At 44.1% G+C, this 16,681-nt stretch overlaps 1 protein-coding gene across 1 annotated transcript in view; it reads right to left on the reverse strand.

The window, feature by feature from the left end:
* Positions 1 to 16,681, reverse strand: part of KIF14 (kinesin family member 14) — a 101,773-nt gene that overhangs the window by 74,037 nt on the left and 11,055 nt on the right. Inside the window, 3 exon segments of the mRNA XM_068240083.1 lie at positions 8,999 to 9,051; positions 12,885 to 12,983; positions 16,339 to 16,423. Of these exon segments, the coding sequence (XP_068096184.1) occupies positions 8,999 to 9,051; positions 12,885 to 12,983; positions 16,339 to 16,423 (237 nt within the window).

Below are 16,681 nucleotides of genomic sequence, written 5' to 3' on the forward strand. Positions count from 1 at the left end.
TGCACAACGTGGCTCGCTCTGACGTCCACATCCAACACCACCAGGCATTGCGTTAGGGGCACGTTATGCGACCATAACGTCCCCTAAAACGCAACGTCCTGGTGGGAAAGTAGCCTAAAGGTCTGCTGAGCTTGTGTTCCTTTCCTTGTGGAATTTAAGTGCAAAGATACAGAGGCGCCAATAGGATAAAATAAGATAAAATGTTTAAAACGGTTTAGGTGGCGGTGGTGGACCGTCCACACACAAACAGACCAAATTGCTGTTGATTGTAGAAAAATAGTTTATTCACATACTCCTACAGAAAAGTGCAAAGTGTAGCACTTTTATGTAGGAGTATGTGAATAAACTATTTTTCTACAATCAACAGCAATTTGGTCTGTTTGTGTGTGGACGGTCCACCACCGCCACCTAAACCGTTTTAAACATTTTATCTTATTTTATCCTATTGGCGCCTCTGTATCTTTGCACATAAAGTTGTCCACCCTTGGTGGAAGGGTGACACACCCTCCTTTCTTCCGTCTACAGAGAGCGACATCTTAGTCCTGAGTGGGGACAGGCCTAATCTCCCCACCTGCATATACAGGGGTTACCTAAGAGCAACCCAGGTTTGTAAGTATAATACTTACGATTTATATTTCTTCCATTTATACATAATATACTACACTATATTGGGCTCTCGGTCTCCATTTCTTGTGGAATTTAAGGTCACAAATGTCAAGACCAATCATCATTAGAAGTGTAGGAAATGGATCTCTGTCAAGCTAGGCTTCTGGTTGCGGAAATTGTATCTTGGTTACATAGTCAACAGCTGGTTGTTGTGTGACGTGATTCAACCCTAAATTATTATTAGCTAGGAAAGGATGCTTTGTTCATGATATTAACCATATGTAGTTGAAGACTCGAAAGTTAAATCATAGCATTATTGCTGGTCCAATCAGAAGGCAGAACAGTAGGAATACTGATGAGATATATATACATACACACATACACACATACACACATACACACATACACACATACACACATACATACATATATATATATATACACACATATACATATACATATATACATACATACCGGTATATATACACACACTCTCTCTCTCTACATACAGGCACATATACACACATACATACTCTCAAAGAAGACTACTACAAACAATAGATTCCATATACATACAAATTACACAGCAATTTAATCATTCTGTTTTTATATATCTTTTGTAACTGATTTTAATGTACCAAAGAACTGTACCTTATTGATTTTTGAACATCTATGGCAGGGCTGCCCAGTAGGTCGATCGCGATCTACCGGTAGATCGCGACCGCCTTCTTGGTATCTCATTCAATTTTGCGGCCAGCAGCATGTTTAGCTGCCGGCCAATAAGAATGCAGGGCAGAAGATGCGGCGAGCAGAGAGGGAGGAGAGAGGCGGCGCGGCCGCTACGTCATGGTTGAGGCCGGCGCCGCCCCCAGCCATGACGTAGCGGCTGCGCCGCCTCTCTCCTCCCTCTCTCCTCGCCGCGTCTTGCCGTCTTCTCCCCAACGACATTCTTATTGGCCAGCGGACTGCCTGCCAGAGGTCCCAGGAGTCCAGAGGACCCTGGCTAACCTACGCTGCAGGTACATAAACCTGGCTAAGCTACACTGAGGGCCCCTATACCTGGCTAAGCTACACTGAGGGCTCCTATACTTGGCTAAGCTACACTGAGGGCCCCTATACCTGGCTAAGCTACACTGAGGGCCCCTATACCTGGCTAAGCTACACTGAGGGCTCCTATACTTGGCTAAGCTACACTGAGGGCCCCTATACCTGGCTAAGCTACACTGAGGGCTCCTATACTTGGCTAAGCTACACTGAGGGCCCCTATACCTGGCTAAGCTACACTGAGGGCCCCTATACCTGGCTAAGCTACACTGAGGGCCCCTATACCTGGCTAAGCTACACTGAGGGCTCCTATACTTGGGTAAGCTACACTGAGGGCCCATATACCTGGCTAAGCTACACTGAGGGCCCCTATACCTGGCTAAGCTACACTGAGGGCCCCTATACCTGGCTAAGCTACACTGAGGGCCCCTATACCTGGCTAAGCTACACTGAGGGCCCCTATACCTGGCTAAGCTACACTGAGGGCTCCTATACTTGGCTAACCTACACTAGGGGCCCATATACATGGCTAAGCTACACTGAGGGCTCCTATACCTGGCTAAGCTACACTGAGGGCCCCTATACCTGGATAAGCTACACTGGGGGCCCCTACACCTGGCTAACCTACACTGGGGGCCCAAATGCCAGGCTAAGCTACACTGAGGGCTCCTATACTTGGCTAAGCTACACTGAGGGCCCCTATACCTGGCTAAGCTACACTGAGGGCTCCTATACTTGGCTAAGCTACACTGAGGGCCCCTATACCTGGCTAAGCTACACTGAGGGCTCCTATACTTGGCTAAGCTACACTGAGGGCCCCTATACCTGGCTAAGCTACACTGAGGGCCCCTATACCTGGCTAAGCTACACTGAGGGCCCCTATACCTGGCTAAGCTACACTGAGGGCTCCTATACTTGGGTAAGCTACACTGAGGGCCCATATACCTGGCTAAGCTACACTGAGGGCCCCTATACCTGGCTAAGCTACACTGAGGGCCCCTATACCTGGCTAAGCTACACTGAGGGCTCCTATACTTGGCTAAGCTACACTGAGGGCCCCTATACCTGGCTAACCTACACTGAGGGCTCCTATACTTGGCTAACCTACACTAGGGGCCCATATACATGGCTAAGCTACACTGAGGGCTCCTATACCTGGCTAAGCTACACTGAGGGCCCCTATACCTGGATAAGCTACACTGGGGGCCCCTACACCTGGCTAACCTACACTGGGGGCCCAAATGCCAGGCTAACCTACACTGGGGGCCCATATGCCTGGCTAACCGACACTAAGGGCCCATATGCCTGGCTAACCGACACTGGGGGCCCATATACCTGGCTAACCTATACTGAGGGCCCCTATACCTGGCTAAGCTACACTGAGGGCCCCTATACCTGGCTAAGCTACACTGAGGGCCCCTATACCTGGCTAAGCTACACTGAGGGCTCCTATACTTGGGTAAGCTACACTGAGGGCCCATATACCTGGCTAAGCTACACTGAGGGCCCCTATACCTGGCTAAGCTACACTGAGGGCCCCTATACCTGGCTAAGCTACACTGAGGGCCCCTATACCTGGCTAAGCTACACTGAGGGCCCCTATACCTGGCTAAGCTACACTGAGGGCTCCTATACTTGGCTAACCTACACTAGGGGCCCATATACATGGCTAAGCTACACTGAGGGCTCCTATACCTGGCTAAGCTACACTGAGGGCCCCTATACCTGGATAAGCTACACTGGGGGCCCCTACACCTGGCTAACCTACACTGGGGGCCCAAATGCCAGGCTAAGCTACACTGAGGGCTCCTATACTTGGCTAAGCTACACTGAGGGCCCCTATACCTGGCTAAGCTACACTGAGGGCTCCTATACTTGGCTAAGCTACACTGAGGGCCCCTATACCTGGCTAAGCTACACTGAGGGCTCCTATACTTGGCTAAGCTACACTGAGGGCCCCTATACCTGGCTAAGCTACACTGAGGGCCCCTATACCTGGCTAAGCTACACTGAGGGCTCCTATACCTGGCTAAGCTACACTGAGGGCCCCTATACCTGGCTAAGCTACACTGAGGGCTCCTATACTTGGCTAAGCTACACTGAGGGCCCCTATACCTGGCTAAGCTACACTGAGGGCCCCTATACCTGGCTAAGCTACACTGAGGGCCCCTATACCTGGCTAAGCTACACTGAGGGCCCCTATACCTGGCTAAGCTACACTGAGGGCTCCTATACTTGGCTAACCTACACTAGGGGCCCATATACATGGCTAAGCTACACTGAGGGCTCCTATACCTGGCTAAGCTACACTGAGGGCCCCTATACCTGGATAAGCTACACTGGGGGCCCCTACACCTGGCTAACCTACACTGGGGGCCCAAATGCCAGGCTAACCTACACTGGGGGCCCATATGCCTGGCTAACCGACACTAAGGGCCCATATGCCTGGCTAACCGACACTGGGGGCCCATATACCTGGCTAACCTATACTGAGGGCCCATATACCTGGCTAACCTATACTGAGGGCCCATATACCTGGCTAACCTATACTGAGGGCACGCAACCTATGCTGCAGGCACATACACCTGGCTAACCTACGTCGGGGGGGGGGGGGGGGGGGCGTGCTTAGCATTTGGGACGTTGGTAGATCTCCTGGCCTCGGCAAATTTTAAAGTAGCTCGCGAGCCGAAAAAGTGTGGGCACCCCTGATCTATGGAGATCAATAACGTTTAATTTAAAATCCACATTTTACTGTCGCCCGAGGACTTTGTTTTTCAAACAAACTTTTAACTCCCTTTTTACAATATGCCATTGTGATAACTCATGTGAGCGGTGTCAGCTGCTTGTGAAACTATTCCCTTTAATATCTATGATGTGTATGATGAACTGCATGTCGCTGAGACAACTGATACGAGCGCTGGCAGCTGCCTTTAAAACCAGCCTCCTACCCTACGTAATAAAAATTGGAAATAAGCGTAGTCTCTTCCTTGGAACTAATATCTCACTATGGAGAGGAGGCTAACCAAAACAGTAAGCTTATATCAAATTGGTTATTCAATGGTCACGCAGCCTCACAAAGTATACCAAGTTGCCATTTATTATAACAAAAATACATGAGAGACACCAAGCCTCACATAGATGTAAATACCACATAACAATTCATCACAGTAGAAAAAACACACATATAAAAACAATGATCGGATTGCATATTGGCGCAGACTACGTTATCAAATTATATCATATGTATTTGATTAGGTGGATGTAGAGGCGAACTATATCTGGCCAGACAATAGAATTCTGCCACACTCAACTTCCGTCCGCGCACTCATTCCTCACACATACATGTGCCATGTTGCTAAATTATGGGGGGCCCCCCTTTAAAGACTCAATTTTCCAACAGTTCAGTCCGCAGTAGATGACATAAGGACTTGTAATGTCTGCCGTCAATTTCATAACATGAGGGATTAGCTCTCACCCAACTTTGTTTTCATGGACAACCAATCAATGGAACTCCGCTGCCGCATGCAATAGGGTCCAAACCGCTTGGATGGCTCAAAAGCATTGTGCTGCCAGCTCCAACTAAGCCGCTCACTCCACCGCGGAGGACGCCAAGCCGGAGTTCCGTAATCCATGTGTGTGAATGGGTGCTGCAGGACACGCAGCCGCGTCAGCTCCGCCCACCGACGCGTTTCACGTCCGCATTGGACGTTTCATCAGGGTGTGGTCTTGCAACCTAGACGTCACCTCTTATGTGGAGCTAGGACTCCGCCTTCTGCATCATATTGCCATGTCAACCATTCATATCATATCTACCCTACGTAGCCGGCTTTGAGAAAGGGAGGCGGACCTCCCAAAACGCATCAGCGATTAGCTCAACAGTTGTGACGTCACACATCACGTGGGTGGAGGCGCGGTCACTGAGCGGAGCGCCGAAATCGATGCACTGAAGACGGACCTCGTGTAGCAATCCAGTACAGGACAGCGCCTCATCAACCTGTGGAGCCGGGCAGTTCTGCCCGACGTTGCTACACCATCCGAGCACGTCAAGATTCTCCCACTCGGCTACCGGCCGGTGCGAGTGGGATTGAGCAGCTCCATTACAGATCCATCTGCTAATAGGGTCGGAAGGACCGTGAGTAAATACGCTCAGGGGCATCCCTGCTATACATTCAGCATCATGCTGCAACGCTATATGGTGACATCTAACCAATAGATAAGTGCTAAATGCAATATAGCTTTCTAACATATGAATTGGTGTGTTAAGAAATTACACCACAAGGAAGTGGATCCTGTGATTATAGAGTCCTGAACATCTAGGGCATTAAGTCTGGGACATTTGTCTATTACACTAGCAATTTCAACAACATGAACCTTTGGAGCAGGACATGAGGACACTAGCGCTGGGACACTAAAAATATTATCCCGCAGTACTATTACTTCTATGAGGATTGAGATTTAACTATCATTCAGCCACGCACGAATCCTGGTATTATAAATGAAGGGCCAATACGAATTTACTTCTAAGAGGACACTAATCATCGGCCGTTTATTGAATTTCTTCAATGCAAGAAAACTTCATAGTTTGAACATTTATTTACTTATATGCACTTTTATCAGTAGCTTGATTGTTATATCTTTATGTGGATCTAATTAACAAGGGTATTATTGCTAAAAATTGTTACCCTTTATAGGAGCTCCTGCTTTTTAGATATTTCATATTTAATAAAAAAAAAATGTTTTTAGCGCAGTCCGATATTTTGTTTTATATAAATATCAAATTTAAATGTGTGATCTAATGTCTTGCAATTCAAATATACTGTAAATAAAATCTATTTTTTATTACTCATCCAAACACAAACACAATGCTATTAAAGAATATTAAAATTATTTGCCCCCTTCCTGCGTTTTTTTTTTAAGTCATAGTTGCCACACTTTAATGCTTCAGATCAAACAAATTTAATTAGACAATGATAACACTAGTAAACAAAAAATGCAGTATTTAAGTGAGGATTTTATTTATTAAGGGAACAAAATTATCTGATCGCTCGAACGATTTTTCGCTAGAAAGTGGATCGTTAGTGCCCACCTTTAGAAGAAACAGAAGCAATGAAGAGGTTGTGATAGCTGGCAATGAGTCATTCACATCACTGTGGGAGGAATTGTGGCCCACTCTTAGCATAAATTGTTTTATTTCTGCCATATTGGAGGGTTAACGAGCATAAAACTGCATTTTTTATGGTTATGCCAGAGCATCTCAACTGGATTCAAGTCCATTATTTGGACCAGGCAACTCTAAAACCTTTTGTTTTTTTTACTTATGCTTTTCGGAGGTAACCTTGCTAGCCTGATGCGGCATAGCTTTAGCACCCCCTCCCCATCCAGAGCATGGCACGCAATGTCGCGCTACCGCTGGCAGAGAACTCAGCTGTCTACGGAGGCTGAGCTCTGTAACTTGGTCAGGAGCCATTTTCATTGGCTCCTGACCACTTGATCACTGCAAGACAATCATAGTAATCAGGATGGGTATAAGAAACAAAAAAACAAAAAACAAAAAAAAAAAAAGGGCTCTGGTCCTGGAAACATCTGGTTCCCCTGGAAACTTTGGGGGATTAATAATAAAAATAATAAGATCTACTTACTTGGGGCCTCCTCCATCCCCCGGAAGCCTATGTGTCCCCTGCCGCTGCACCCCTACAAGCCGGTCTCCCAGGGTCCCCTCTTTAGCAGCCTCCAATACAGCCAGGTCGGCGGCCAATGTGCGCTCGCGTTCTGCACAGACTGCTGCCGTCCAGCAGAGGCTTGTACAGGTTGGCGGCTGCTACAGAGGGGACCCCGAGAGACTGGCTAGGAGCGGAGCTGCAGCAAGTGACACATAGGCTTCCAGGGACTGGAGGAAGCCCAAGGTAGGTAAATCAGATTTTTTTTTTTTTTTTTTTATATATATCTTCTCAGATTGTGAGTTTTTTGCGGTCCTTGGCATCAATAATTTGCATTGAAATGAAACAAATCTGATTGGCTGTGGCTCTACCCTCTTTTCTGAATTTGAACCCCAGTCAAATGACCAACTGTACCAGGTTTGAGGCTTGTGCCATTAACAGAGCAAGAATGGCAGCAATTAAATATTCCCCTTGAAAATCAATAGGTGAATTTTGACTGGCTTTTGTAGGCACCACCCACTTTTATGAATATTAATCCCAGTCACCGAGTGACCAACTTGTTATAATTTAAGTAGGCCTCAGTGATTTGGACTGAGTTAGTCAAAAAGGCTTGGGGTGCAGACTTGCCCTTTAAGGGGGTTTTCTCTTAGAGAGAAACTCTACAGTTCTGTCAGCAGAACTAGGACATACCAAGAAGCTGTTCTATGGACAAGGCCACAGGTCTCACTGACCTCAACATGTACACCACAAGAACAGTAAACACAGCCATGTTTAATCAAGATCAAATTCCTTGCAACTAGGTCAAGGGGTTCATAGAATATTAATCAAGTAGGTGTGTATCATGACATCACAAGGGATCTGAACCAATCCAAGGTTTAGGGGGAGGGTTCAGATGATGACACAGTTAACTCTTTCCTGGTCAGTATTCAAGGTCATGAGTTGCCTACGGAGGGCACTCTTGCTTTCTATCTACTGGCTGGAACCCTTTCCTTATATATATTTATGTCTCGTTGGTTTATCTTGTATGCTGTATATATTTAGTTTAGACGCAACTTAGTATAGAAAGAAGATAACCTGACTAATATTCAGGAGGAATGTTAGTCAAGAGCTTGTAACGCAAATGAACTTAAAGAACGATTGCTTCGCTAAGATGTAACAACATGTAGAGATGAGTATCTGTATATCTGTTTACTGAATAAACAACTTGGAAGCCTAATGAAGTTCTATCTCCTATAATGCTTGCTGTGAGGAGAGTCGAGTCAGCTCACATTCTGTGAGGTGCACCTCTAAGGGGGTGCTGGTGCCGGAGTAAAGGTGATTTCTAACACAACTGTGCAAAGTTTGAGAACCCTGACATTAAAAGTGTAAGAATGGCTGCAGTTTACATTTTCCCAGTGAAATGTGTATTTGTCTCCACCCACTTTTTGGTTATGGGGATAAAAAGTATATGTTATTCCAGATAATTACCATGTGTGTGCCAAATTTCATTCAAATCTGTTCAGCCATTGTTGTGTGATTGAGTAACAAACATCCAAACTTTTACATTTATAATATTAGTGTGATTAGACAAAGAGAAGTATGAAAAACAAACATGAAAAAAAAAATGGGAAGGTGCAAATACTTCATAGCATGGTTAATAATAATAAAAAAAAGTAATTTACATTACATTTAATATATGAATGAATACTTACACAGAGAGTTCTTCTACGTACGGTCCTAGTAATGGATGTTCCCGCACTCTGAGCTGTATTACATTAAATCCATGAAAAGGATTTATTTTTAAAAGATCATGTACATAAAATAGAACAAGTCTGAAATTTTCTTGAACATCATCATGTGTATTTGCTATATAAAAATCTGCATACTGCTGAAATAAAGGAACACTTTGCATGTAATGCTGGGAATACACCATACGTTTTTTCAGCAGATAGATGGTTCGATAGATAATTTACGACATTGCTTTTTCATAGAAGTGAATAGAAATTGATAAGAAAAGATCGGAAAATCGATCGGACAATAAATCGACTGAGAAATCTCATCATGTATTCCCAGCATAAGTCATAACACTGTTTTATGCAGTGTAGAGAAAGAATCACAACCATGACCAGATGTTAGGCTTGGTGGTGTATTCTCCACGGTCAGCACGCGATGCATAAGCTGACGTGAAGGAAGTATACACACCAGCACAAGGAATCAGGATATCCCCAGTTTAGTGGAGGAGAGGACTGACTCCAATAGGAGATTGTGGCGCACAGAGCCGGTGCAGATCCAAACAGCCACAAACAATACTTTCGTGATAACGTCTCAGCGCAAAATAGCGCTGAGCGCATAACCAGAACTGAGGAGATCAGGACAGGTAGACAGAATGAACGCTTGCTAAACTAGCCACTACTTAGTGACAGCAAGCGTCTACAATAACACAGACTGGAATGAGGCAGCCAATGCGTTGCGGCGATGGCGTGCCTCACAAAGACAGGACAGGATAGTCAGGAAATAGCAGGATCAAGATAGATGAACGTAACACAGATAAATATACAATAAGTATGATTTCCTAGCGTATTACAATTACAGCTATCAATGAAACTATTTGTAACGTCTGACTAACATATGTATATATCGGCAATGAACCGATATATGACATAAGCAGGAACACGGACTTAGGACTGGAACGATACAGGGAACAGGACTCAGAAGGATTCGCTATCTCTTCGCAGAGATGAATGCAATCCACAAACGGTAACAGGACAGGATTCAGAAGGATTCGTTATCTCCTCGTAGAGATGAACGCAATCCACAAACAGCACCAGGAACAGGATAACTAGCTTAGCACGGGTGATCACGATACGCGCAACCACCAAAACGTGCTGGAAAGCTGACTAACTGCACACAGGATATAAACAGTTCGTGTACGTATATATCAGCGTCACTGATGTATCAACGTAACACGAATACAAGGAAAATAATAAACGTGCTGGTATGCATATATATGGGCAATGAACCAATATATGATGCAAAACCAGCAAAGTATCTTTAGAACAAGAAACACGGTCTGGGGCTGAGCAACAGCAAGACTAGCTTACACTGAAACTATGATAGCCCAAGGAAACCCTGCAGGAAGCAGATCTTTATACTGAGGTCATCCAATAGGAGCAGACATGCAGATTCCCACACAGGTGAATGATAATCAGTCACAAGCTGACAGCAGGGAAAGGCAGACAAAGCTATGCAGCTTGCATGGAAAGAGATCAGAACTGCCTCAGCAGCACTACTACTGCCAGCAATACCTGCTGCAGCAGCGATCATAACACCAGAAGTCTGACATTAGAGGAGCAGTGGGTGTGAATGACTGTGCCTCTAGAGCAGGGGTAGGGAACCTTGGCTCTCCAGCTGTGATAAAACTACAAATCCCAGCATGCATTTGCCTTTATTAATCATGAGTGTGACTGTCAGACTCCTGCAATGCATTGTGGGACTTGTAGTTCCTTAACAGCTGGAGAGCCAACGTTCCCTACCCCTGCTCTAGAGTATAGATTCAAATTGTATTCCAGGGAACAGAGAGATCCTCGCACCAGTCTGCATTCAAAAAGTCACCTTTATTTGCTCCTCACACAAACAACAAAGCAAAAATACACGACACGACATGCAAAGAAAAAAAAAAATCAGGCCTAACAGCTGTTTCACAGGGAAACCTAGCTTCTTCAGGGACAGTGTCACCAGATCCACCATCAAATACATCCCACTCATCACATCCGATCAGAAAAGGATCTATTTTATGCCGACATACTGTACACTGATTTTCAATACATTTCAGCATGAAATCTATTGAAAATCTGTGCAGCTGCCTGTCAGGCCCCCATCTCTCCAGATCTACTCCTCCTAAATGTTATCAGCGGAGCTAACTCTCACCCGTCTGCAGGCGCCTTCTCACTGTGCCTTCTCTCCATGCGGCAGAGCTCCTCTGTGGGTCTTATCTCCTGGGGCGCCCGTGTCATGTGACACAGGCACCCCAGCAGAGAAGACACAGGAAGGAGCACGGAGGCATGGAGAGAAGACACCTGATATGAAGTTAGCCCTGCTGTCAACTCTGTGTCGGTTGTCCCCAAATTGAACACCGCTACCACCGCGGTTCCATGTGCCGCTGATCAGGCAATATATTCCATCTGGTGTGACCGATTGATTCAATAGATTTCACTGAAAAATCGATTGGAGATCGTTTGAGTTCTAGCAGATTCAAACAGTTATCGAACCTGCAAGATATTGTTGGGGAAAGTGATAAGTGCCCGGTAAGTGTGATGTTGGATGGAGCAGATACCCTGTTTACACAACTTGGTGACATAAGAATATCAGAATCTATAAGATAATGAACTGAAGCATGTAGCCACATGAGAGGAGTAGTCTAATACTGGGAATACCTGTTGCAACTTCCCATCCTATCAACGGGAATCGGGAGATGTCTGGTTTCCAATCGAGAAAGGTATCGACTTTGCGAAGTTATTAAATCAGAAAAACATTCCCGCAGTTTGGACATGTACACACTGTACAACTTCCCATCCGATCACCCGTCGATTGGATAGGGAATTGCATCGGGTGTTCCCAGGATAATGGAGCTCAATTTATCTTCCAAAATAAGAAAGGAGGCAAGGAAAGGAAATTTGCAAGTATATTCTTCTGTATTTATTCTACTGCAGTCATATTCAAAGGTTTTATGGCTCTCTGCAAAATGTATTGTGTATAAATGTACCTAAACTGTGCATCTCTGTTCTCTGTAGCGGTTTTGTAAAAGTCTTTTCACTCCGAAAAATCAGAAGAGCATAAAAGAACCAAAGGTGCATGGACTAGGCACAGCTCAGGATTAAAGATCACCTAACATGTGACTCACCAATGTTCCACAAAGACAATTAGAGAACCACTGTTCTATAGCTTATTAAAATGTCTAGGGGTTGATCTATAAAGAAAAGCACTGAAAAAAATAAATAATCATACTAAACAACCACCAATCAGGTTCCAGCTGATCAATGAATGAAGGTTTTTAAATGATAGCACTGGGCAATGGCTTGAAAATGGGCCAATCAAATCCCATTAAAGCCTGGTACACACTTTCAATTATAATTGGCCAATCCCTGACCAATTTTACCACCTCTGTGTAGTATGAGGGTTTACCTATACAATCTGCACAGAGTATTCAATATCTGTTGATTTTTATAGTATATGGAGGTGGTAAAATTGGTCAATGATTAGCCAATCATAATTGAAAGTGTGTACAAAGCTTTAGGTGTAATTTGATTGGGCCATTTTCAAGCTTCACACATTTGCATACAAAATTTGCATAATCATGCATCAATGATTTGCATTTCACTGACCTTCCCTACTGGGCAACCGATTTCATTTTCTCTGAATTACACTAGTTGAGTCATCATAGATTCTAAACTGCTGCAGTGCGGCATAAGCAATGTGTTCATCACACTCATAAATAGCACAGCAGGGATAACTATTTTAGCTAAAAATGTGAAATGACAATTCATACTTTAAAATAAATTCAGTATTATACCCCTCAGACAATCCACTATAAATTCTTACCGGCTGCTTCTTCTGCCCATTATCGGCTTTAAAAACCAGCAAGTCATGAATCTTTTCATTGTACACTTCAAAGTAGCTCATCTCAACGTGGAAAGAAACCTGGAGCAAAAGAATTAAGTTGATTCATACAATAAAGGTCCTAAACAGCTTAAAAACACACACATTATGGAGGCTGTCATTGCTTACTGTTCCTTTAAAAAAGGACCACCATCGTGAAAAATTGTAACATTTAAAATACCGTACATTTAAGCACATACAAATAAGTAGTATGTATCTTATTTGTAGGTAAAATGAGCCATAAATTACCTTTCTCCTATGTGGTTGTCACTTACAGTAGGTAGTAGAAATTTGAGAGAACTGACAGGTTTTGAACTAGTCCATCTCTTTATGGAGGATTCCCAGCATGGCGTTTATTCTTTATAAAGACACTCCCTGAAAAGGATTTATTCAATGATGCTGGCCAGCCTCCGTTCTCGTGTCACACTTTTTTGGCAGGTGGACGGAGCAACTGCCATTCACTAAGTGTTTTTGAAAATAAAGAAAACTGAGAACCCCCCATGAGGAGATGAGCTAGTCCAAAACCTGTCAGTTCTATACTCCCTACTGTAAGTGACAGAAACATGTACCTGATAAAGTGTGCAAGCAGTGCGTTACCATAACGCTACACGTTACAACGTTACTACACGCACTGTGAACGTCCCATAAAATTAGCATTGTAGTGCGGTAAGCTGCGTTATAAGACTTGCAGCTCCGCAACATCCCACTGTGAATGAGGCCTAAATGTATTTTAAATTTTACTATTTTTCGCAATAGTGGTCCTTTAAGTGAACCGGAAGTAAAGATAAAGTTATGAGATAATTAATTCTATGTGTAGTACAGATGATAACTAGAACATTAGCAACATGGAATTTTTTTTTTTTTTTTTTTTTTTACTTTCAGTTTAATGGCTTTATATTTCAGATTGCATCAGACTGTCACAGTTGCTGTTTAGAATCTACAGTCTGGTATAGATATAGAAGGGATTCTGATGCAAAAACCAGGAAAATAATGTAGAACATTCTACTATATATTGTTACAGTGCCTCCTTATCAGTTATTAGGACTGTAGACAATCCTAAGTTCTGCCAACATTCTATATTATTGTATTACCACCTAGAGTTGTCCTTATATAGTGCAATCCAGTCAGGATCCTTAGCCAAGAAACTTTTCACAGCTAGGTATACCACTGTGGTCTGCCAAAGCTTGGGTACAAAATTAGATACTTGTCAAAAAGTACAAAGTTTCAGAAGTTACTATCCCTGAAATCAGCCATTTCCTTGAGAAGTCGGAGTCTGTGGATTTTTGTACTGACACCACAGCCCTGGATTCTCGACAGTTGATAGGTGGCTTTTGTGCTGACAAACTGGATTTGGTTTTTGCCAATTGTAACGCCTTGAATCCTGAGAAGACATCTCCACTTTGGTCATTGTCCCATAAGCTGCATAGTTTGTTTAGATTCAATTTTGCAACCCTAAGCTATACTGCCATGTTTTTAACCACTTGATGACCCACCCTTTACCCCCCCCTTAAGGACCAGCGTGGTTATTAGTGATCTGTGCTGGGTGGGCTCTACAGCCCCCAGCACAGATCAGAGTGCAGGCAGAGAGATCAGATTGCCCCCCTTTTTCCCCCCCTATGGGGATGATGTGCAGGGGGGGGGTCTGATCTCTTCTGCCTGCGTATGGCTGGCGGGGGGGGGGCACCTCAAAGCCCCCCTCCGCGGCGAAATTCCCCCCTCCCTCTCCTACCTGTCCCCTCCCCGGTGATCCGGGCTGCACAGGACGCTATCCGTCCTGTGCAGCCAGTGACAGGACGTCCCCTGTCACATGGCGGCAATCCCCGGCCGCTGATTGGCCGGGGATCGCCGATCCGCCTTACGGCGCTGCTGCGCAGCAGCGCCGTACAAATGTAAACAAAGCGGATTATTTCCGCTTGTGTTTACATTTAGCCTGCGAGCCGCCATCGGCGGCCCGCAGGCTATTCACGGAGCCCCCCGCCGTGATTTGACAGGAAGCAGCTGCTCGCGCGAGCGGCTGCTTCCTGATTAATCAGCCTGCAGCTGGCGACGCAGTACTGCGTCGCTGGTCCTGCAGCTGCCACTTTGCCGACGCACGGTATAAGCGTGCGGTCGGCAAGTGGTTAAGAGACAAGCAGCATTCTCATGGAAACCCTTCCAAACAAAGCAAACATGTTCAGTCTTTTTCTTATTTCACTGTCATGAACTTAAAGCATTTAACATTCTAACTCAAGCCTGTGGAGCCCGAGAAATACCTCTTAGAATGTTGCAATTTTTCTGAGCATTGCAGGATCTGGCCTTAGTTTGAATTTACTGGGATGTTCACACCTAGGAAGATTATCAACTTTATGGAAAGCTTTCCACTTGTGAATAATCTTTTCCATTTTCAAATAATGGAGTTGTGTGGAAATGGCCTTATCATTCAAATACTAACTACAATTGCTTTTCCAAAATAATAGCGAATGTCTTTTATCCTAGTCATTGTGGTAACACACAGCTAAATACTCCAGACCAGCAAACTGCTGTTATAGAGGTTCAAACTTGCTGCTGATGAATTAATCAAGTACATTTTATTAGCAGCACCTGGCTCCTACTTAGACTTCTCATTTCTATGGAAGTGCACAAGGTATACTTAATTTTTCAAGCACTATTTCTGTATTTTTGCACTCTTTGTTAAATATATAAAGACACGATGTAACATGTCATGTTTTGGGGTTCATTCGAGGTGGCATTTAACTAATTTTAAGACTTGCTAAGAAGCAGATTTTTCAGTTCTGTCCTGATATGCAAAGCCTTTGAAATGAAAGTTTATACTGTACTTTCTCTCATGAATGGATATCATATGTAAAATCTTACTTTTTCTTACATCCACTTCATATCTCCTGGATCATAACCTGCACAGATGTAAGAGTATTTTTTGTTTAACAAGCTGGTGGCATATATTACGCTGCGTGGGGCAGGAGTGCATGCGCCTTCTCTCTAGACTTCACGTTTGCCATCTAGCTCCATGTGCCCTATCTCTATGGATGCTGCGCTCAACATCCTGCCATGCTCCGTCCAATTGGTGCCACGGACAATCACATTGGATGGAAGGACTTACATACACACATCGACTGGCTTGGAAATTATTATAAACTTATTTTCGCTAATTTGTCATTGAAATAATGTCTGGAAATCTGAGCATGGTTGTTTTGACTGGTTAATATTTCTGCCTACAGAATGGCTAATTGCATGGCATTAGCATTCAGAAATCTGCATTCAGAACATGGCATTTGCATTCAGAAATACGACAGCGAATGTCAGAACCTTTTAAAATGTGTAGCAGAACGAACAACAGTAAAAACCCTTCTTCTCAACAACTTTGTTCAATTGCATGCAAGATAAAAATGGGGCTCTATACCTTCTGCTTTGCAGTCTGTATCCGAGAAAAAAGATGCTCACAATATCTTGGAATAATGCCCAACTCTTCATCAAAGCCCATCATACTGCAACAAAAGTACAGCACTTGTTACTTAGACTAAACACAGATACAGCTTTACCAAAAACAATACAGACCAAAACATCATACACAATACTATGACCATTTGAGAGAAATGGTTCATTAATCCTTGCTTTAGATACAGCAGGAACTCAACACAACAGAACGGGAAAGCGGTGCTGCACATTATCTGCATGTTGGGTCACAGAGAGTGAAGAATACAGTCAAAAGTAGGCTTCACTGTACTGTTAATGCAGGCGTTAAG

Source organism: Hyperolius riggenbachi, chromosome 6, assembly GCF_040937935.1.
Source record: "Hyperolius riggenbachi isolate aHypRig1 chromosome 6, aHypRig1.pri, whole genome shotgun sequence".
In the NCBI taxonomy this organism is placed as follows: domain Eukaryota; kingdom Metazoa; phylum Chordata; class Amphibia; order Anura; family Hyperoliidae; genus Hyperolius; species Hyperolius riggenbachi.